Source organism: Electrophorus electricus, chromosome 19 (genome assembly GCF_041902795.1).
Source record: "Electrophorus electricus isolate QZ-2024a chromosome 19, ASM4190279v1, whole genome shotgun sequence".
NCBI lineage: Eukaryota > Metazoa > Chordata > Actinopteri > Gymnotiformes > Gymnotidae > Electrophorus > Electrophorus electricus.
In genome coordinates, this window is record NC_137515.1 from 20,224,670 (window position 1) to 20,246,767 (window position 22,098).

Sequence of the window (22,098 nt, forward strand, 5' to 3'; positions counted from 1 at the left end):
TTATGCCGAAGGCGGTCAAGTCTGTGACGTGATCTTGTGAAATGTTTTTAAGATAAAGCAGCAACATTTTCAAATCACTGATATGATAATAAACAGGATGGAACCTTGAACTAGCCGTGCCTCATACACTGTGCTGTGTTTAGGAAATATTAAATAAATAACATAATACTTATTTTGTTACCAGATAGTGTAAATGGAGGATTTTGGTCAGGTGATTTCATTTCCCCACACTCTGAAAGTCAGTCCGACACATCATAGACTTTTAATCGGCATGCATTACATTTACCGTACATCTAAAAACTAGGAATAATTCCAGACTGTCTTGATCTGGAAGCCAGGGAGCGCTGTGGAGTGCTGGACTAGGAAGAGGTTGGAGGTGGGGTCAGTGGTGGAGGAGGTAGCTCCAGCTCCGTCTCTAGCACGGGCTTCCTGAGCCAGGCGGAATTTCCCACTGGAGGTTAACGGGTTGGCAGGGGAGGGGGTTCTGGAGCTGAAACCTGGCTGATGTCCCTGGAAGGGGCCTCTCCAGAATCTCTGGGGGAAACACTTCCTCTATCCTCATGTATTACACAAGTAATGTCTCACTGAAAACAAATACGATCTAGTGTTTTTTAAAAGCACAGTAGCTTTTCAACTCAGAAAAGTGTAGTACATGTAGCGCATGGATAGGACATATTAAGAAACATTACAAACTCAAAAGTCCCTCAAGACCTGTAAGTGCAGTGTGAAATAATGACACAGTTCCCTCTACAATCTGTGGCCAGATTAAACATGCATTAGTTTCTAATTTCTAAAGTAGTTTAATCCCCAAAACACTGCGTTCAAAAGTCTTTGAATTGTTGAAACAAATGTGACTTTCTTTGCCTGCATTAGTGAAGCCAACAAGTGTTTGTTTAACGGAACTTAGCGATTGGAGCAGGATATACTGGACTGGAGCGAGACAATGCTGGGGGGTGATGCAGGCCACGTTGTTGATGGCGTAACCTTTAGTGCCACAGGAAATAAAACATCCAACAATAGAAACTAAAGTCTGCATGGAATGAGAAGAGATTCAGGAGAAGCAATGTGGAGTTAGAACTGTAGGACTAGGTTAGGGTTCATCCTGTCCTGTATACTTTACTAGGATTAGGGTTCATTCTATCCTCTGTACTTTACTAGGGATAGGGTTCATCCTGTCCTGTATACTTTACTAGGGTTAGGGTTCATCCTGTCCTCTGTACTTTACTAGGATTAGGGTTCATCCTGTCCTCTGTACTTTACTAGGATTAGGGTTAGGGTTCATCCTGTTCTGTATACTTTACTAGGATTAGGGTTCATCCTGTCCTCTGTACTTTACTAGGGTTAGGGTTCATCCTGTCCTGTATACTTTACTAGGATTAGGGTTCATCCTGTCCTCTGTACTTTACTAGGGTTAGGGTTCATCCTGTCCTGTATACTTTACTAGGATTAGGGTTCATCCTGTCCTCTGTACTTTACTAGGGTTAGGGTTCATCCTGTCCTGTATACTTTACTAGGGTTAGGGTTCACCCTGTCCTCTGTACTTTACTAGGGTTAGGGTTCATCCTGTCCTCTGTACTTTACTAGGGTTAGGGTTTATCCTGTCCTGTATACTTTACTAGGGTTAGGGTTCATCCTGTCCTATATACTTTACTAGGATTAGGGTTCATCCTGTCCTCTGTACTTTACTAGGGTTAGGGTTCATTCTGTCCTGTATACTTTACTAGGGTTAGGGTTCATCCTGTCCTCTGTACTTTACTAGGATTAGAGTTCATCCTGTCCTCTGTACTTTACTAGGATTAGGGTTCATCCTGTCCTCTGTACTTTACTAGAATTAGGGTTTATCCTGTCCTGTATACTTTACTAGGGTTAGGGTTCATCCTGTCCTCTGTACTTTACTAGGGTTAGGGTTCATCCTGTCCTCTGTACTTTACTAGGGTTAGGGTTCATCCTGTCCTCTGTACTCTACTAGGATTAGAGTTCATCCTGTCCTCTGTACTTTACTAGGATTAGAGTTCATCCTGTCCTCTGTACTTTACTAGGATTAGGGTTCATTCTGTCCTGTATACTTTACTAGGGTTAGGGTTCATCCTGTCCTGTATACTTTACTAGGGTTAGGGTTCATCCTGTCCTGTATACTTTACTAGGGTTAGGGTTCATCCTGTCCTCTGTACTTTACTAGGGTTAGGGTTCATCCTGTCCTGTATACTTTACTAGGATTAGGGTTCATCCTGTCCTCTGTACTTTACTAGGGTTAGGGTTCATCCTGTCCTGTATACTTTACTAGGGTTAGGGTTCATCCTGTCCTCTGTACTTTACTAGGGTTAGGGTTCATCCTGTCCTCTGTACTTTACTAGGGTTAGGGTTTATCCTGTCCTCTGTACTTTACTAGGGTTAGGGTTCATTCTGTCCTGTATACTTTACTAGGGTTAGGGTTCATCCTGTCCTCTGTACTTTACTAGGATTAGAGTTCATCCTGTCCTCTGTACTTTACTAGGATTAGGGTTCATCCTGTCCTCTGTACATTACTAGGATTAGGGTTTATCCTGTCCTGTATACTTTACTAGGGTTAGGGTTCATCCTGTCCTCTGTACTTTACTAGGGTTAGGGTTCATCCTGTCCTCTGTACTTTACTAGGGTTAGGGTTCATCCTGTCCTCTGTACTTTACTAGGATTAGAGTTCATCCTGTCCTCTGTACTTTACTAGGATTAGAGTTCATCCTGTCCTCTGTACTTTACTAGGATTAGGGTTCATCCTGTCCTGTATACTTTACTAGGGTTAGGGTTTATCCTGTCCTGTATACTTTACTAGGGTTAGGGTTCATCCTGTCCTCTGTACTTTACTAGGATTAGGGTTAATTCTGTCCTGTATACTTTACTAGGGTTAGGGTTCATCCTGTCCTGTATACTTTACTAGGGTTAGGGTTCATCCTGTCCTCTGTACTTTACTAGGGTTAGGGTTCATCCTGTCCTCTGTACTTTACTAGGGTTAGGGTTCATCCTGTCCTCTGTACTTTACTAGGATTAGAGTTCATCCTGTCCTCTGTACTTTACTAGGATTAGAGTTCATCCTGTCCTCTGTACTTTACTAGGATTAGGGTTCATCCTGTCCCCTGTACTTTACTAGAGTTAGTGTTCATCCTGTCCTCTGTACTTTACTAGGATTAGGGTTCATCCTGTCCTCTGTACTTTACTAGGGTTAGGGTTTATCCTGTCCTGTATACTTTACTAGGGTTAGGCTTCATCCTGTCCTCTGTACTTTACTAGGATTAGGGTTTATCCTGTCCTGTATACTTTACTAGGGTTAGGGTTCATCCTGTCCTCTGTACTTTACTAGGATTAGGGTTCATCCTGTCCTGTATACTTTACTAGGGTTAGGGTTCATCCTGTCCTCTGTACTTTACTAGGATTAGGGTTCATCCTGTCCTCTGTACTTTACTAGGATTAGGGTTTATCCTGTCTTTTTTTTTTACTCTAGTTTAAAGTTTAATGGATGTAAAACCGCTTGTTTCAAATTATTGCTCACCAATGGCAATGAAGTAAGTATAATTATTGTCTCTTGCAAGAATCTCATTTACTATGGAGCATTATTGGATATATATGCTTATTCCAAAACCTTACGAGGGAGCGAGTTTATTCCAAAACCTTACAAGGGAGCAAGTTTATTCCAAAACCTTACGAGGGAGTGAGTCTATTCCAAAACCTTACGAGGGAGTGAGTTTATTCCAAAACCTTAGGAGTGTGTGTTTTTCTTCAGGCATCTACCAATCCCATCCTCCATAACTGCACTGAAAGACCCACAGAGGATGAAGCAGGCATGTGGGGTTTGCATCACACTGTAGTCTGACACAAGTACAGTGTCTCCATTAGGCTGCGAGCCTCAGCCAAGTGCTTGTTCACTGCAGTGAGGGAACACTTTCTCCTCTGCTGCTCTACCCTACAATCAACAAAGTAGAGATAGTAGCTCAGAGGCTGATCTCAACCTCAAGGAGCAAGAGAGTAACTGGCTCAAACACACACACACACTCAAACACACACACACTCAAACACACACACTCAAACACACACACACTCAAACACACACACACACTTGGAATCTCTGAGTTTAACTGGAGACTCGGGCCGCCTACGCAAATCCCCTTTCATTTCCCACAGTCAACAGGAAGAATGGGCTGAGCCCAGCAATCAGACGGAGGAACAGAAACAGAGAGAGAGAGAGAGAGAGAGAGAGAGAGAGAGAGAGAAGGGGGAGAGCATGATAAAAGAAAAGACACTCCAAATTTAAAGCTGCCTCTCACAACCAGACTAACTCTCACAGCGAGAAGAAGAGCTCAGAGCGCACACACATGAGTGCGACGTGGTCCAGGAAAGATCTCGACAAACCCGACCCGATGTCGAAACCAGACCCGATGTCCAAACCAGACCCGAGGTGCAGCAGCTGGTCCAAGCAGGACAAGGCGGAGAAGCAGCGGGCGCGATGCGACATCGCAACCCAGCGTCTGAGCCGAGACCTCACCTGCTCCATCTGTCTGGATCTGTTCAAGCAGCCTGTGTCTCTACCTTGCGACCACACCTTCTGCAAGACCTGCATCACGGGCTACTGGGCCAACCCCAGCCCCCAGGGCCAGGCCGCCACAGGCTCCTGCCCTCAGTGCCGGAAGGTGTTTCCTGGCCAGAGCTACCGGTCCAACCGCATCGTGGCCAACATTGTGGAGAGCTACTGCCAGGGTCTGGAGGAGAGCAGTGGGCGTGGGGCGTCGGTGCTGGATGTGGTGCCCGCTCTTCCACGCTGTGCCCGCCATCGCGAAGAGCTGAAGCTGTACTGTGAAGAAGACCAAGAACTCGTGTGTCTGATCTGTGGGGTCTCTCAGGAACATCGCACTCACGCGCTGGTGTGTATCCAGGAGGCACAGCAGAGATACAGGGTAAGAACTTTACATCGCGTGTGTGTCAGAAACACAGCAGGTATGGTAGGGGCTTGTGGCATGTAGTCGCTGGTGACTTTAACAGTTTCATCCAGCAGTTGTGCAGAGAAATAACACGTGTTACATATGACTGTGTTACATATGCTTGTGAATGTGTGACATGCAGGCATTGGAGGGTGTGTCATGGAGGGGGCGTAGCGTCAGGGGGGTTGCGTTAGTGGGGTATCATCATGGGGGCACAGTGTTGGGGAGTGTAGCACTGGGGGGTGGGGGGGGCTTGCACGCAGCTACAAAGAATGATGTCTGTCTGTCTGTGTTGAGGAATGACATCTGTCTGTCTGTCTGTCTGTGTTGAGGAATGACATCTGTCTGTCTGTCTGTGTTGGCCAGACATCACTGAGCAGCTCGGCCAGCGCGCTGCAGACAGAGCTGAACACGGCGCTGCAGTGTGAGAGGGAGACGGAGGATGAGGTGAAGAAGCTGAAGGTAACTGAAGTGATGAAGATGTTAGTGCAGGACATCTTACATTACTTACCCTTCCTCTCCACACACTCCAGCTCTCTAAACATCTGAGATACACACTCGGCCCCGTACACACTCGGGCCAGGACACTATGGTCCTTGGGACCCTTGTCAGCTCTATTAGTGTGTGTTTATTATCATCATCACCGGCCCTGACCCGGTTAAGACCTGAGCAAGTGTGACTCTGAGCTGAAGCTAACAAATGTAGTTTGATCAGCAGTAGATATAGGGTCTGATTACTGATGATCAGATTTTCTGTCATGTTCTCTCATGGTGAGTATTGGTAGGGTCTGATCAGACTGTCTGATTCAGGAGCACACTGCAGACCTGAAGCAGCGGATTGAGGCTCAGTTTTGTGACCTGCACCAGCTCCTCTACCAGGAGGAGAAACTCCTGCAGGTGAAGCTGAAGACGGAGGAGAGGCGCGAGTTGATCCGCCTGGACGAGCACAAGGCCCTGCTGTGTGTAGAGATCTCACGGCTCCGCCGAGCTCTTGCTGACATTGAGGAAAAACTCAGCGAGCAGGACCCATACACACTGCTCAGGGTCAGTCTGCAATACACACACACACACGCACACAGAGCTCAGGGTCAGTCTGCAATACACACACACACACACACGCACAGAGCTCAGGGTCAGTCTACAACACACACACAGAGCTCAGGTTCAGTCTACAGTACACACACACACGCACACAGAGCTCAGGGTCAGTCTACAATACACACACACACAGAGCTCAGGTTTAGTCTACAGTACACACACACATGCACACAGCTCAGGGTCAGTCTACAATACACACACACAGAGCTCAGGTTCAGTCTACAGTACACACACACATGCACACAGAGCTCAGGGTCAGTCTACAATACACACACACACAGAGCTCAGGTTTAGTCTACAAGACACACACACACACACACACACACAGTGTGGAAATAACCATGAGGAGATGGAAACATTTGAAACATCTGAGAACTGAATCCAGATGAGTCTAATACACATGGTCTGTTGTGGGGCTACGTGGGTGCACGTCTCCCACTGTGCTGTGGGGTTTGGTTTTGGAGCTCAGTGAGGGTGCGCCTTAGTTTCACTTAAGACTTCTGAGTTCTGCGTCCTTCAGAACGATAAAGATGACAGACACGCATCAGTTGATCAGTCCAGATTCAGAAATACACAGCAGCTCATGTGAGGAAATGACCCCGGTTTGCTTTGTGAGGTCGGGGGCTGGGTGCGGGGGGCTGGGCAGCAGAATTTAATTTAGTGATGTCATTCTCTTTCTGATTGGAGGAGATAGAGGGGCTTATCAGGGCAGGGGGATTTCCAGAGAGCAAGAGGGTCTGGGTGGAGAGGTCTGATCTCATATGGAAAACACCCCCCCACCCCCCGATTCCTCAAGCGCCTGCCAAACTAATCAGCCTTCTGTTTCCTGTCTCTCTCTCCACACAGACTATAAAGAGTCTCCTTCAGAGGTGAGTGCGTGCCGCACACGTTGCTTCCCTTCTGTGTGCAGCCTCCGGCGTCTCCGAGTCTGAGCTTGTATTGTCTGAAGCAGGCAGCCTCTGAAGTTTGAGAAGCCCGTGCTGACGCGACCACAGCTGTGTGAGGGCCGATTTGCTGGACCACTCCAGTACCGAGTATGGAAGTGCCTGAAAGGAAGCATTTATCCAGGTCAGAGGTCACCTCTCTAATACAACACACGTACCCAGGTCAGAGGTCACCTAATACAACACACGTACCCAGGTCAGAGGTCACCTAATACAACACACGTACCCAGGTCAGAGGTCACCTCTCTAATACAACACACGTGCCCAGGTCAGAGGTCACCTCTCTAATACAACACACGTACCCAGGTCAGAGGTCACCTCTCTAATACAACACACGTGCCCAGGTCAGAGGTCACCTCTCTAATACAACACACGTACCCAGGTCAGAGGTCACCTCTCTAATACAACACACATACCCAGGTCAGAGGTTACCTCTACCACAACACTTTTACACAGAGGCTGTAAAAAGAGTACTTGTGATTGTGCTCAATTACGACCTCTAGTGTAAAAAGAAAAATGTTTTACAGATTCAGTGTAATTCTGTAATGTGACCTACATTTCACTTTTCTGGCTTTTATTCTTTGACTTAATCATGTGAATAGATGTTCCTTTCACACTAATTATAGTCTAGTATTATTATCATCATCATCATCAGTAGTAGTTGTAGTTCTGAAGCCATTTTACAAAAAAGTAAAAAGGTAACTGTCTTGAATAAACACTAGCACTCTGTGGTGGTCAGTTCAGTGTGTTTCAGTGTCCAACCCCATCAGCCATCAACTGAATGAGAGCAGCGCTCATTAGCATACACAAAATAATGTGACCCAATCTTTTCTTCATAGTGCAGGAAAGAGAACACCACCACACATCATAAAAAACTCAGACCCAGGGTGTTTTAGTAATTAGATATAAGGACCTGTTATACCTGTAATAGATAGATAGATAGATAGATAGATAGATAGATAGATAGATAGATAGATAGATAGATAGATAGATAGATAGATAGATAGATAGATAGATAGATAGATAGATAGATAGATAGATAGATAGATAGATAGATAGACAGTCAGATAGACAGTCAGATAGACAGATAGACATTTCTCAACAAATTGCTGTCCTGGGCCCTGTACAGTCCTCTCACTCACACCTTCATCCTCTTCTTCTTCTGTGCAGTGCCATCTTCCATCACGTTCAACTCGAGCACAGCGAACCCGTGGTTGAGCCTGACGCCGTCGCTGACGTGCGTGCGCTACCAGACGTTCAACAGCTCAGCACAGGACAACCCTCAGCGCTTCAACGCTGCACTGTCCCTGTTGGGCAGCCAGGGCTTCACGCATGGACGCCACTACTGGGAGATCGAGGTGTGTAGCAGCACCGTGTGGAAGGTGGGCGTGGCCCGTGAGTCAGTGCCCAGGAAGGGCCTGATCAAGGCCACGCCCACTAACGGCTTCTGGACCATCTCGCTGTCCTACGGGGTGCAGTACATGGCTGGTACGGCGCCCCCTACTGTCCTGAGCCTGGATGAGCAGCTGGACCGCATCGGTGTGTACCTGGACTATAAGAGAGGCCTGGTGTCCTTCTACAACGCGGAGAGCATGACGCACCTCTACACATTTCGGGACACCTTCACCGAGACGCTCTATCCCTACTTCAACCTTGGCTTCTTGGACAAGGTTCATGAGAACGAGCCTCTCAAAGTTTTTACACCAAAGATTTGAGGCCGTCACACACACACTAGTGCAGTGAAGCTCCACATCAGTGGCTGAGGGTGGCAAGATTTGAGCATCTCTGCACCAAGGCAATGAATGCTTATCTAAACTGATCTAGGATCAGAATAAACCTGTACTGCTCTGGCTGGACCGAGATGACGAGATAGTTTGTTAATGCAGGTCATGAAATCATCTCAGAGTAACAGCACATATCCCAAATCACGTTGTTACCATAAACCTCACAAACATTGTCAACTGACAGAAGTTAGTCAACATGCTCTGAGATGTCTGTGAATTCAGGACAGATCTTTGTAAGCTACATATTTACTTTAACTAGTCTACCTGTTTACCTTTTTATATGTATCTATATATTTGTAACAGTACAGTAAAAGCATGCTTTATTTTTGTAATCTAACAGTCTGAATGTTTTATAAGGACTCAGGCCGTTTACATTCAGTTAGTTCTGAGTTTTGAAAGACACCCCATTACCCAATCAGGGGTTAGTTTTTGAACTGAAACTACATCCCTACAAATGAGAGAGTGCGAGAGAGATGAAAAGAGAGTTTCAGATGAAGTGATTGAATTCAGTCAAACAACATGGACCAATCACTGATCAGCAGTTTTTCATATCCAGATCACCATCGACAGTCACATGTGTAATGGGGTGTTCAGGAGTGTAATCTTGTGAACAGATATCAATAAAATATCAATACAATTAATTCTATTAATTCATTTTCTGAATATCTGACAACCATAGTTGTCACAAGTGAGTGTGCATTCAGACAATGAAATTTGACCTCCGACCACGTAACCCTGTATCTATCTACGCCTAGCTATGCGCAGTACCACTGGTGCACACTAGGAGGTGCACATGTCCCACTGCTGAATGCTTGTCCTGTTGTACTGGCACCCTATAGCTGAGATGGACCCTAAATCTCACCCAGACAGAATAAATGAGTCAACGTTTGGCATCTTGGGAGACGTTTATTAGACCTTTAAAATCACAGCTCTTTACTGCACTGTTACAGTTTAAATGTAGTGAAGGAGCTGAAACGGATCAGTGAATATTTACTGAGTGAGCCTCTCTCACAGAGCAGCCAGCCAATAGAGTGCTCAGAAGCTCTGTCCTAAAGGTCTGAGGGCAGAAGAACTGCAGTGGTGCAGAATTTATCCAGGACTGCTGCCCTCCAGCAGCAACAGAATTCATGTGTTCCTCAGCTGGCACCCTCACACACCCAGCTATCGGTAGACTTAAGAGTTACTCTACAGCAACATTCATAGTAAGAGCTCCATTTTTCTTCGCTTCAGAGCCAGAGGGGTTAACTAAGGTCATAAATCAGGATGTGATGGGACTGGCCTCACTGCACACAGCCTGGGAGGGGGCAGGGTTAGGGGCGGAGTTGGCTCTGTAGAGTAGAACCAGACAACAGCGCTTGTGTGAGGACTTAGGCTGGCTCATCACCATGTAAACTATCTGCTCTGGAGCTACTCCAAACAGGAAAGCATGTCAGTCGCTGGTGTGCAACAAGTCCTGGTGTCTGGTGCTGGTGTAGCGCACATGGAAGCCCTTTTTACTGATCGTATCGTCTGAGTAGAACCTGATGGTGATGGCGTCACCGGCCGAGTGGATCTTCTCTGAAGGCTGGAACACAGCAGGAACACACAGGCCTTAAAGTTCTGCCGTAAAGACGCCACACAGGTGGCTTGGGTCAGACTGGAGACCCCAGACACCAATCCAGCCTGACTGCATTGGGACCGCAGATCCTGTCATCCAGATCTATAACCACACATGGTTGCAGTTGTAGGGAGATGAACCGTAAACAACTGGCTCTTTTGCTGCTTTGTATGGTGTGCTGACCCCGAGACTCGCGTGTGTGCGGAGGTGTGCGTTTGTGGGGGTGGGGGGGATCGCGTGTGTGGAGGGTGTGGAGGGGATCGCGTGTGTGCCGAGGTGTGGAGGATGTATTTAGCTTTACACCAGAGCCACAGTCGCGTCCCAGGAAAGGAGCCTCAGCATCTGCCCCATCAAACAGCTCCACGTGGTCATAACCACAGCCCTCCTCCTTCTCCAGCTCCACGCCGTAGCCCTTCTCTGCCGAGATCACTCACTGGCAGTCCAACGCGCCCGCGTAGTTGTTGTCGCCAAACTGAGCCCATGAGTAGACGTCTCTGGTCCTCACCTCAGCCTGTAGGTTTCCTCCACACTCCACAGGGGACAGCGAGAATGTTTTAACCCCAGAGACCGAGACCACCAGCAGACTAGTTTTCTGCTGGCGCCTGTGAGGAGACGTCACCTGCTGCGTAATACACCTCGAAGTCCCTCCTCTGCACTGAGCTGTTGGAGAAGAAACACAGGAACATCTGATCACCATTGGAGAGGACAGGCAAGGGCTTCAGAGAGAGAGACAGAGAGAGAGAGAGAGAGAGAGAGAGAGAGAGAGAGAGAGAGAGAGAGAGAGAGAGACACACACACACACACACACACACACACAGACGTCCACAGGGCAGGCGCACTGCACAAGACACTGGCCATAAATGGTGTCAGTGCAAAGGTGAAGTTTGACTGCATGCTGATGGTGGAGGTACCAGTTTGTTGCAGTGTCCAGGTGTGGTTGAGAGGGCTCAGGTGCAGGACTTCTTACTGGGTATTTATTTGGCCAGTTGGGGCTTGTAATGGTGCCAGACACAGTGGTGATCACCTGGTCACAGCCGGCTTGGAACATAAACACAGACAGACAACAGCCCAGCAACACAACACCTCAACATCCCAGCAACAGCTCTACAACAGCTCCACCCTTACCCCTGCTTTTTAATTCTAATAGCTGATTGGCTGTCACATGGTTGGCTCAGTGCTATAAGCACTGCTAGAGTCTTGTTGGTCTTGTCTGCTGGCTCTGGCACCACAAGGCATTATGTAATGAAAAGTTGGTGTTTTTATTTTGGCGGAAGCAGCGTACTGCCCGAATTCCCGCCCCGGAGCTGGACACATTAAAGTTACCGAAACGGCGCTGATGTTTTCTTATGCGATTATTTCTCTCTCGGCACACATAAAATCATCCATTTATTGTTGTTTCTTTAAAGCATTGTGTTTATGTATAACAGAACATGAGCGGGCTTTTGACGTGATCGGAGTGGTTGATGTTCTGCTTGATTTACCGTTGTGCTGTCACGCTCAAGCTCGCGTGCTTAAAGAATTCACCCACAATTTTACAACAGGCACACACTCAATTCATCAACATTAATATTCGAGGCATAAAACAAAAATAATAAAAATGAATCCAACACAGGGTATAAACTTTCATGGCTTCCTGTTTTATGTTTACTATATTTGACGTGCACTAAAAATAATTTTGGACTTTTCCCTCAGCAGTTCAGCCTGCTATCTGAGCGATCAAACCGCTATCGCGCGCCTCTGATGACGCGAGACTTCCTTGATAATAGACGATGAGGTAGTCTCAGCGCGCGAGTGCACTATAACCCAGAAAGGGGCACTTTACTCATACCAGTCTAATAATAAACTTTAATATTTGTTCCAGCTATCGGTCTGGTCTGCGGTTACTTTATCCTGGTTGTGTATTAATACAGTGTTTAGTATACCTGCTTCTCAAAGCTGCTATTATTATTATTATTATTATTATTATTATTATTATTATTATTATTATTATACTACTCAGAGCGGTCTGACAGCAGAGAGGCAGCAGGAAGTGTGGGAGGAGTATGCACCTTCCCTGCAGCTGTGTTTGTTTTTGTGCAGGACGAACCCTTGTCAGCACTGACAGGTGTAGCTGCCAAATGTGTTGACACAGTCCTGCTGACACCTGCCATTGTCCTGTGAGCACTCGTCTACATCTGCAGCGTGACAGCGAACAACGAAAGAGTGAAGAGAGATCTTACACAGCAGAGCTGTCACGGCCAGAAAGACACTCTAACCTGTAGCTCTAGAGTAGCCCGCATTAGACAAATACCAAGTGTGTGTGTCTGTGTGCATTTGTGTGTGTCTGCGTGTGTGTGTGCGTGTGCGTGTGTGAGGTTGAGGCTGATCTAAGGGCTCCGGGTCGGTGTACACACCGGAGAAGAACAGGGCTTTGAAGCCTCTTGGACACGGCGTTGTCGGACCTGAACTCCACGCGCATGTGGCTGAAGAAGGAGGTGACAGCCTCGGGCTTGGAGCTGCCACAGAACCTGCCCTGGAGTCTGAGGCCAGAGGAGGGGCCACTGTGGACCTCCAAAAAGTCGTACTTACACACCTGAAACACACCAGGCAAAGAAGTCATACACACCTGAAACACACCAGGCAAAGAAGTCATACACACCTGAAACACACCAGGCAAAGAAGTCATACACACCTGAAACACACCAGGCAAAGAAGTCATACACACCTGAAACACACCTCTCCTCCCATCTCCTCACCCTTTCTCTGAAACATGCAACATTCGCAAGTGTCACAGGACAGAAAGTTCAAAATTTTAGCAGGAATAAAACATTGATCTGTTGACTACATCTAGTCATTTTGTGTAAATATGACATATTCTTTGATCTTAACACAGTTATACACTGTCCCTAAACAGCCTCTCCAGGGCTGGAGAAAGAACCATTCAGCTTGGTAATGAAGCCTCCACAGGCAGCTACTGGCATCAGAGAGAGAGAGAGAGAGAGAGAGAGAGAGAGAGAGAGAGAGAGAGAGAGAGAGATGGGAGGAAGAGAGCGAGAGAGAGAGAGTGTGTGTGTGATGGGAGGAAGAGAGAGAGAAAGAAAACACTGACAAACTGTCCATCCTATTGGGTGAAAAAGAAAGCAGTGCTTTATCTGGGCAATGCATGTCTGCCTGCATAAGATGAGGGACAGAGAGGAGCCCAACCAAACAGACTCCCCACACACCTCCATACCATATTGCCCAGTTTATAAACACCTTTATCTACTTATCTAATTAGTTTTTGCCCCAATCCTTATTATGTACTTATTTTCCTTTCATTTGACTTCTTCCAATGATTATTTCATACCTATTAGTTCTTTATTATAAGAGAGCTTTTAATTTCCTTAATTATTGTAATACCACTTTGGCAAAACTCTTATTGCATATGGCCATGACAATAAAGCTTACTGACCTGACCTGACTCTCGGTAGGGTTGTATGAGTTATGATAACCCTTGATGTGACATGCCTAAAGACTGAAGGAAATTCTGCCATAATTGGCAGAAATGCCATAATTCATGGAAACTCCCACAAAACACTCAGAGTGCTCTGAGGTGGGTGCATACTGTGTGTGTGTGTGTGTGTGTATAGTTAGGTGTTCATGTGCAGAGTGCTCTGAGGTGGGTGCATACTGTGTGTGTGTGTATAGTTAGGTGTTCATGTGCAGAGTGCTCTGAGGTGGGTGCATACTGTGTGTGTGTGTGTATAGTTAGGTGTTCATGTGCAGAGTGCTCTGAGGTGGGTGCATACTGTGTGTGTGTGTGTATAGTTAGGTGTTCATGTGCAGAGTGCTCTGAGGTGGGTGCATACTGTGTGTGTGTGTGTATAGTTAGGTGTTCATGTGCAGAGTGCTCTGAGGTGGGTGCATACTGTGTGTGTGTGTGTATAGTTAGGTGTTCATGTGCAGAGTGCTCTGAGGTGGGTGCATACTGTGTGTGTGTGTGTATAGTTAGGTGTTCATGTGCAGAGTGCTCTGAGGTGGGTGCATACTGTGTGTGTGTGTGTATAGTTAGGTGTTCATGTGCAGAGTGCTCTGAGGTGGGTGCATACTGTGTGTGTATGTGTGTATAGTTAGGTGTTCATGTGCAGAGTGCTCTGAGTTGGGTGCATACTGTGTGTGTGTGTGTATAGTTAGGTGTTCATGTGCAGAGTGCTCTGAGGTGGGTGCATACTGTGTGTGTGTGTGTATAGTTAGGTGTTCATGTGCAGAGTGCTCTGAGGTGGGTGCATACTGTGTGTGTGTGTGTATAGTTAGGTGTTCATGTGCAGAGTGCTCTGAGGTGGGTGCATACTGTGTGTGTGTGTGTATAGTTAGGTGTTCATGTGCAGAGTGCTCTGAGGTGGGTGCATACTGTGTGTGTGTGTATAGTTAGGTGTTCATGTGCAGAGTGCTCTGAGGTGGGTGCATACTGTGTGTGTGTGTGTATAGTTAGGTGTTCATGTGCAGAGTGCTCTGAGGTGGGTGCATACTGTGTGTGTGTGTGTGTATAGTTAGGTGTTCATGTGCAGATGCATGTATGTATGTTTATGATTGTGTGTGTGTTTAGAGTTTGGATGCAGATGTGTGTGTGTGTGTGTCTGTGTGTAAGAGAGTGTCTGTGTGTAAGAGAGTGAGACTGTGTGTGTGAGTGAAAGAGTGAGAAAGAGTGAGTATGTGCATGTTATGTGTTCATAAATCAGTCTGCACTCACCCTCACAGTGGTCAGGCGCCAGCTCGTAGCCGGGCTCACACACAAAGCGGTAGCTACCCAGAATGTTGACACATCGCTGTTCACACTGGCCCTCATCAGGCCTGGAGCACTCATCAGTCACAGAAACGAAAACAGACAGACAAACAATAGAAAACAATATATCTGATATAAAACCAACAGTGAAGCTGTGTATGAATGTAAAGGGAAAATGATATTACTGCATGACCTGTCCATGATGTCAGTGAGAAAACCCATTTACAGAAGACACAGAAAAACAGAAAAGACATTAAATGTTTCTGTAAAAACACTATATAAATGTTTATTGAGCTGAGATGTTTCTGTAAAGAGATATCTCACTGCTCAGAGACTGGTGGAATACAGGAACCACGTTCTGTGTGATGCCCATCGTGCCCGAGCGGTACCTTTACCTGTGAAGAAATTGGCTGCAATCTGCTCCTTGTTGACAGAGCCATCTGACATGAACAGTAGCCACAGCTGGCTGGAGCTGGCCTCGATGTTGTCGGGTATCTGGTTGCCACAGAAACGGTCGAGGAGAGGACTGCTATCCATTCATCCGTCCTGCACCTCAAGGTAGTCGCAGGTGCAGTTGTCATGTCTCTTGATCTGCGCAGCAGGGCAAACAGCACTGTTATGTCCTTTCAGCTTCCCCACACCCTCCGCCTCCAAGACGTGGTGCTGGCCAGCAGGTCTACAGACTGCCCCTCACCCCAAACGACTGGAAACGCAGACCCACGTGGAACCCCAGAGCCACCGTCACCTTCCACACACACACTTTGTTGGGACAGTAGTCGCCAGGATAGTTGGAGGACTGAATCTGTCCACAGTCTCTGTGGATCTCACCACCACAAATGGCTGGGGAGAGAACCACACGCATTAAACTAGCCTGAGAGGATCAGGGTCTGACAGTCAGATTCTCACGCAGCCTGGATGTGGACCTCAGGACAACCCAACTGATCTCTGTGTTCAATGTTTATGATTCAAGGATTCTTCTGTTTTCACTCTCTCTGTATTTGTAGTATAAAGTGATTAATAATTTGATTATCACTAATGCAGAAGTCAATAGTGATTGAAAATATAATGATTATTTAAATTTTAAATTGGCGTGGAAGAGGAAGGTAGAGGATAGGGTGTTAGGGGAGCTAGGGCATAGGAGAAGTGTACCGTCGTAGCTGGCGGAGAATCCCTTCCCCACCTAGTTACTGCTGCTGCGGAACTCAATCACAGCCGACTGTCTGTGGAAACCAGGGGCTCTGGACCAATCAGAAAACAACAGTCACACACAGAAATGTCAATCAAACAGGGCCAGCAGCAGACAGACGGGCAGAGAGACGTGCCGGACTGCACCTCACCATATTCCGGACATCACGGACCAAGCTGCTCATAGTGCTCACTAGGACTTCCACAAGCGGTTTTAGAAGGAATTCAAGTGATCAGGAAAGTGAAGAACCTTTTAACGGGAATTTCCACCAGTATCCATTTCTGACCTCAACGCGGTCGTACCAACACAGATGGCTTCGGTACAGGTCTATAGACTGGAAGTTAAGGACAATCTCAGGGACACAAGACAGAAGAGAGACAGGACGGGAATCTACCATCACTTTCCAAACACGACAGAGTTGGTCTCGGCTGTCACCAAGACTGTGAGGTTGTAAGATGGAATGGGAGGTTGTCAGCTGACTGACAGACTAGTAATGGACTGTAACAGGTTAATAACTGCTTCCAGTCCAACCAGAAATATAACACACAGGCCTGTGATTAGCATGCACTGTTACACACATGACTGTGATTGTGACCAACACAGCCCCTAAGATATGAAGTCCTTTGATGAACTAGTGGGTTAGCACTATATCTAACCACTATGGACAGGTGGATCTCAGGGAGGTCTGAGAGGAGAAGGAATGCATCACACCTTCTCCCCCGGGGATGACGGAGATGCTCCAGGCGCAGTGGGCGTAGGTGGCGTAGCCGTTCGGGGACCCGGGAGAGGAGAAGTTGCCGGGGCCATCCTGCAGGCTCCCACCACACGCTGATCAAAGAGCTGAAGAATGTTAGAAACACAGCACACCACGAGGAACACCTCCATCACCACAGCTCAGTGCAACACAGCATGAGGGACACCTCTGTCAGCTCCGTCACCACAGCACAACACAGCGCAGCTTATTACATTTGTCATTTGTAATACGTTTGTCCCTGATATCCACTACAAAGAAACACCACAATGCTTAATTATGGGACATGAAGGGAAATTTCCTGCACACTGGCAGGAAGGAAAGGAATGGCCAGTCCGTCCGTTACGGAGCAGGAATGATGTAATACAGAGGAAGACCCAGAGGGCTCCTGAGCTTCCTGGAGCTCCCACTGCCCCAACGGCCTGTGGGATACGCGTCTCCAGTCTGCAGTGTGTAGTCTACTTACTGGGACACTTGTAGAGCTTCTGGGCTGGTGCAATGTCCCCTTTACTTAACCTCATCCGCTGACCAATGGGAGGTCGGGCCCCGCTGACATCATAACGAGGGAGAATTGTATCGAAAAAGATGTCTCTATAAAACACAGAAAACCAGTCAGAAAAACTTCAAGTAAATGTTCTGATAACCTGGAGGCCAAAAAACACCCCACACACCTGGAGAAGGTCTACAGAGGTGTTAGTGCACCCACCAGGAGAACGTCTGCACCCCTGGAGAAGGTCTAGTGTTAGTGCACACCTCAAGAAGGTCTACACACCTGGAGAAGGCGTTTCTGGTGTAGTGCATGATGCTGTTGTAGTCGTACTCTTCATCCAAGGAGTTCACCTCTCCTAACTCCATCTTCAGGAAATTTACTCTCCTGACCTAGAGCGCACACACACCACACAATGCACACACCCACCACACACACACACCATACACCAACATAATACACACATACCACCAATACCATGCGCGCATACATACAAAGCAAGCAAGGCTTACTCACATAACTAACAGAAACACACTTTCAACAGGGGTAACAGCAGGATTATTCGTCAGAGAAACCCACAAACAGGTAGAAACTTGGACACTGTCGATAAGACAGGTCACGCCAGCGATCAGCCCAGCAATCAGCCCAGCGATCAGCCCAGCGATCAGCCCAGCGATCAGCCCAGCGATCAGCCTGTCATGCTGAGTTTCTGCTGTTTTTTCAGTTGCAGAAACAGCTGAGAAATGTGAGCCAACATGTCCCGCGATAAAACAGCTTGAACTTACAACTTCTCAGAGGGTACAGTGGCTTTCTGGACACTGTAATTATCTAAAAAAAAAAAGCCCTCAAAAGAAAAAGGTCCAGTGTCCTTGTTGGAGTTTCCGCTTCTCAAACCTACACAAGATTCCACTGAGACCAAGAAGGTTTATTCATGTTACAATCTGCTGCTTTCGTTCATCCAAAATTTCTCTCTGTGTTTGTCATCTCCACAGATCTTCATTACACCAAGGCTGCCAAGACAGCTGGACATGTGGACAGCTGGACTTTCCCAAGGTGTTTCAAGGAGAACACTAATTGGCCAGCCGGGGAAGTTCACTTTAAGGACACCCAGCCAGTCCCTGACCAGTCCACAGGAGTCCTGTCCATGTCCTTAAATAGACCTGGGCAGTTCTGGGCATCAGTGCCAGAGCAGCTGGTGAGGAAAGACAGTAACCAGCCCACAACTGCACACCAATAAAGTGACCGCAAAGTAATTTGACATCATGATTTTGTAGTAAAGCTGTTTGTACTGGAGTGTTGTTAAAGGATCACTCTTTTTAGAGGTAGTTTTATGTGAGAGAATCTCTGAGCAGCTCCGAGCGTGCAGTACAACCCCCAACACACTGAGGCTCAATGCCAGAATTAGTCATTCTTATAGAAACAAAAGGTTTTTGCCTTCTGTGTTCAGTGAGTTGCTGACAGACCTGTAATGCACCAAAGCCACTATGAAGTGGACATGTAGTTTATTACAGCAGTACACAACCACGTAGAACATAGACACATGTGTGTGACAGATACCACTCCCATCGTGTGTGTGTGTATGTGCGAGTGTGTAACCTGGCTGGATGTTTTCTCCGATGATGCTGACGTGTGCGTCTCGGTCGGGCCGCATGTGCTCATGCCAGAAGCCAGTCATGTGACCCAGTTATTGCACAACGATGCCGAACTTGTCACAGCTCTTGCCGATGGAAATGGCCTGGGGACCACAACCCCGACGGCCCACATAGGAGCAGCACCTGCAGGGGGTAGAGCAGAGGGCAACACAATCTAGCCTTATTATTGGTGAACAAAACCCATTAAACCAATGATGTGATATTCCATGTTTATCTTACACATAATTATTAAACCCCTTATGGGCTCAGTTAACTATGATGGAGCAAGCATATGCACGCATGCAGCCGCAGCCTCAGAATGGGCACACAGAGCAGCAGTTAGAGAGGGTTCTTCTGGCCACCACACACCAGTACAGCAGTAAACCTTTGTTCCAGAACTGTCTGGAACCGCCGGTTTCACACACACTGCACAATTCAGCACACATCCACATACCACACACAGAAACACACACACGAACCTGTCGGGGAGGTGGTGTGTGTTGGAGTTGGGTGTGGGCGGAGGCTCAGCGAGGGGTGTGATTGTGGGTGGAGTCCTGGGTGTCTTTACCCACAGGTAAAGGACAGGCTCTGTCCAGCCCAGCTTCTGCTCAGCGTACTCAGGGTGGGGTACTTCACAAAACAGGACCTCTAAGTCATATAACTAATGCCACATGTTAGGAATGTCCAATCAGATAATAAGGAACAGACCACATTTTTCTGTTATGGGCTAAACTTTGGTTCTAAGTGTTGATCTATAGAGTTGGAAGGCAGAGCTACTGGAGGAGAACTCTATGAAGCTGGATGTTGGTAAGCTGTGTGTGTGTGTGTGTATGTGTGTAATGTTTTTAGGCTCACCGCTCTGGGAGAAGCTCAGAAACATGGGCAACTCTGTGGTGGAACACATCTGAGGAGGAAGAGGAGGACCTCACGTCTTAGGATGAAGAGGAATACCTCATGTCACCCATAATGCTGTTTGCCTTATTCAACACTCTCTCTGTAAATGTGATGTTATCTAACAGTCTGTGGCCTTTGTTCCTGGTTAACCCTTCTGGTCTTTTCCTGTGTCTCAGTAGAACTGCCAAAACAGCATGAGATGTAGAAGACCAAGAAACTCTAAAAGCGTAACGGTAGAGTTTAAAGATTTGATCATTAAAAAAAAAATCATTTACAGCATTTAGCTGACTCTTTTATCCAAAGCAACTTACAATTATGAGTGAGTACAACTTGAGGGTGAAGGGTCTTGCTCAGGGACCCAACAGTGGTAACGTCGCAGTGGTGTAATTTGAACCAGAAACCTTCTGATTACCAGTCCAGCACCTTCACCACTAGCTCCACTGCAAACATGTCCTTGGTTTTTGTAGTATTTAGAAAGACTTTTGACTTCTCTCAGCGATTTCGGGAATAGTGGAGGATGGGAGCCCAGCCCTCGTCACCCAGGGTCACCATGGCCATAACATCAGTGAACTCAGGAAAGTTCAAGATCTGCTATGTATGTAAACACTAAAGGTGTTAAAACACTTTCCTGGGGGAGTGTATGTAAATGATCATTATCTGACCTGCTGGATTCTACAGCTATGAAAATCAACAAGCCATGAAATCAGATTCGTGAATCTGTCTTTGGTTTCTGGTGCAATAAGTGTAACAGGGTTAGCCCCCCCAAGTATATGTTCCCATGGCGATAACATGGAGGGGGTACACAGGCAGGGATGACTAGTTACTGCTCACCTGTAATAAAGAATATCCAGCCTCCTTAAGCCTAAACTGATGGAGACAGAGGTGAGTTGGAGATTAAGGTGGAAGTACTCCACCCTGATGGAGACAGAGGTGAGTTGGAGATTAAGGTGGAAGTACTCCACCCTGATGGAGACAGAGGTGAGTTGGAGATTAAGGTGGAAGTACTCCACCCTGATGGAGACAGAGGTGAGTTGGAGATTAAGGTGGAAGTACTCCACCCTGATGGAGACAGAGGTGAGTTGGAGATTAAGGTGGAAGTACTCCACCCTGATGGAGACAGAGGTGAGTTGGAGATTAAGGAGGAGGTACTACACCTTGATGTCTTGCTGTCACGCTCTGCTGTCGTGTTGTGTAGACACTGTAATACAGTCGTTAGTGTAGGTGTGTGATTGTCAGGTGTGTCCTGAGCAGGACTGTGTCTATGTCTCTACATACTGGGACATCTCCCACTGTACCCAGTGAATAGATAACACACAAGACCAACACTGCACAAGTCAGTAGAGCCTCCAGTGTTGTAGGGAAAGTCTGTTTGCACACTGTACTGCTCTTCACCACTGTGTGGCGCTAGCTCCAAGCATAATGCTCCAAACAGCACAGACTTCACGGACAGAGAGAGAGAGAGAGAGAGAGAGAGAGACAGAAAGAGAAGGTATTTTTGTTTGTTTGCATGTGGGTACAGCTAAAGTTCTCACAGGTATCCATAGTTACCTCTTCACAAGGATGTAACCTTAAATGTGACACTTACACAATGCACAATTTTCCAAGTGCTACCAAGTGCTGAAGGAATGTGATTTTCTGGGATTTCTCCTTTAAAAGGACTCAAGTCAACAGTGTCCAGTCACATACGTGCAACTACTGTCTGTGCTGTGAAGGCTGATTATAAAACATCTCAACACCAGCTGAGCTATGAAGCACTGTGTAATCTGCACGTCACATACTCCACTGCTACGCTCATCACACCACACAAACAAAATGACTACATTGAGTTTCAAAGGAGGCAATGTTACAGTTACTTAAGTAAAATTTTGATCTTAGTGATTCTTTCACTTGTGTGATTTCTGCTTAATTAGTCACCCCCCCACCCTTCAGAGTAACGCGGGACATTCCTGCACTGGCTTGTGGGAGGGGCTGGCTCTCACGTCTCACTGATGGGGAGGTTCTGTACGCGCTCTGGACTCTCTCTCTCCCTCTCTCTCTCCC

The 22,098-nt window shown here is 46.9% G+C and overlaps 3 protein-coding genes across 3 annotated transcripts; 1 reads left to right on the plus strand and 2 right to left on the minus strand.

The window, feature by feature from the left end:
- The first annotated feature begins 4,148 nt into the window (after nucleotides 1-4,148).
- On the plus strand, nucleotides 4,149-9,412 carry trim69 (tripartite motif containing 69). The gene is made up of 6 exons (XM_027018260.3): nucleotides 4,149-4,922; nucleotides 5,313-5,408; nucleotides 5,756-5,989; nucleotides 6,890-6,912; nucleotides 6,996-7,111; nucleotides 8,158-9,412. The coding sequence occupies exons 1-6, from the start codon at nucleotides 4,344-4,346 to the stop codon at nucleotides 8,700-8,702; spliced, it is 1,593 nt and encodes a 530-aa protein (XP_026874061.2). The 5' UTR covers nucleotides 4,149-4,343; the 3' UTR covers nucleotides 8,703-9,412.
- A 1,446-nt stretch (nucleotides 9,413-10,858) lies between these two features.
- On the minus strand, nucleotides 10,859-15,174 carry LOC145652407 (uncharacterized). The gene is made up of 5 exons (XM_081702582.1): nucleotides 15,077-15,174; nucleotides 13,073-13,110; nucleotides 12,762-12,940; nucleotides 11,280-11,406; nucleotides 10,859-11,028 (listed from the first exon to the last, which is right to left on the minus strand). The coding sequence occupies exons 1-5, from the start codon at nucleotides 15,170-15,172 to the stop codon at nucleotides 10,953-10,955; spliced, it is 516 nt and encodes a 171-aa protein (XP_081558708.1). The 5' UTR covers nucleotides 15,173-15,174; the 3' UTR covers nucleotides 10,859-10,952.
- Nucleotides 15,175-15,296: 122 nt separating this feature from the next.
- bmp1b (bone morphogenetic protein 1b) lies at nucleotides 15,297-20,508 on the minus strand. The gene is given in 10 exon segments (XM_081702768.1): nucleotides 15,297-15,700; nucleotides 15,804-15,949; nucleotides 16,259-16,318; nucleotides 16,321-16,345; nucleotides 16,495-16,647; nucleotides 17,005-17,123; nucleotides 17,513-17,637; nucleotides 17,819-17,925; nucleotides 19,227-19,308; nucleotides 20,471-20,508. Coding segments are annotated over 10 exon segments (1,119 nt in total). The 3' UTR covers nucleotides 15,297-15,436.
- Nucleotides 20,509-22,098: the final 1,590 nt, after the last annotated feature.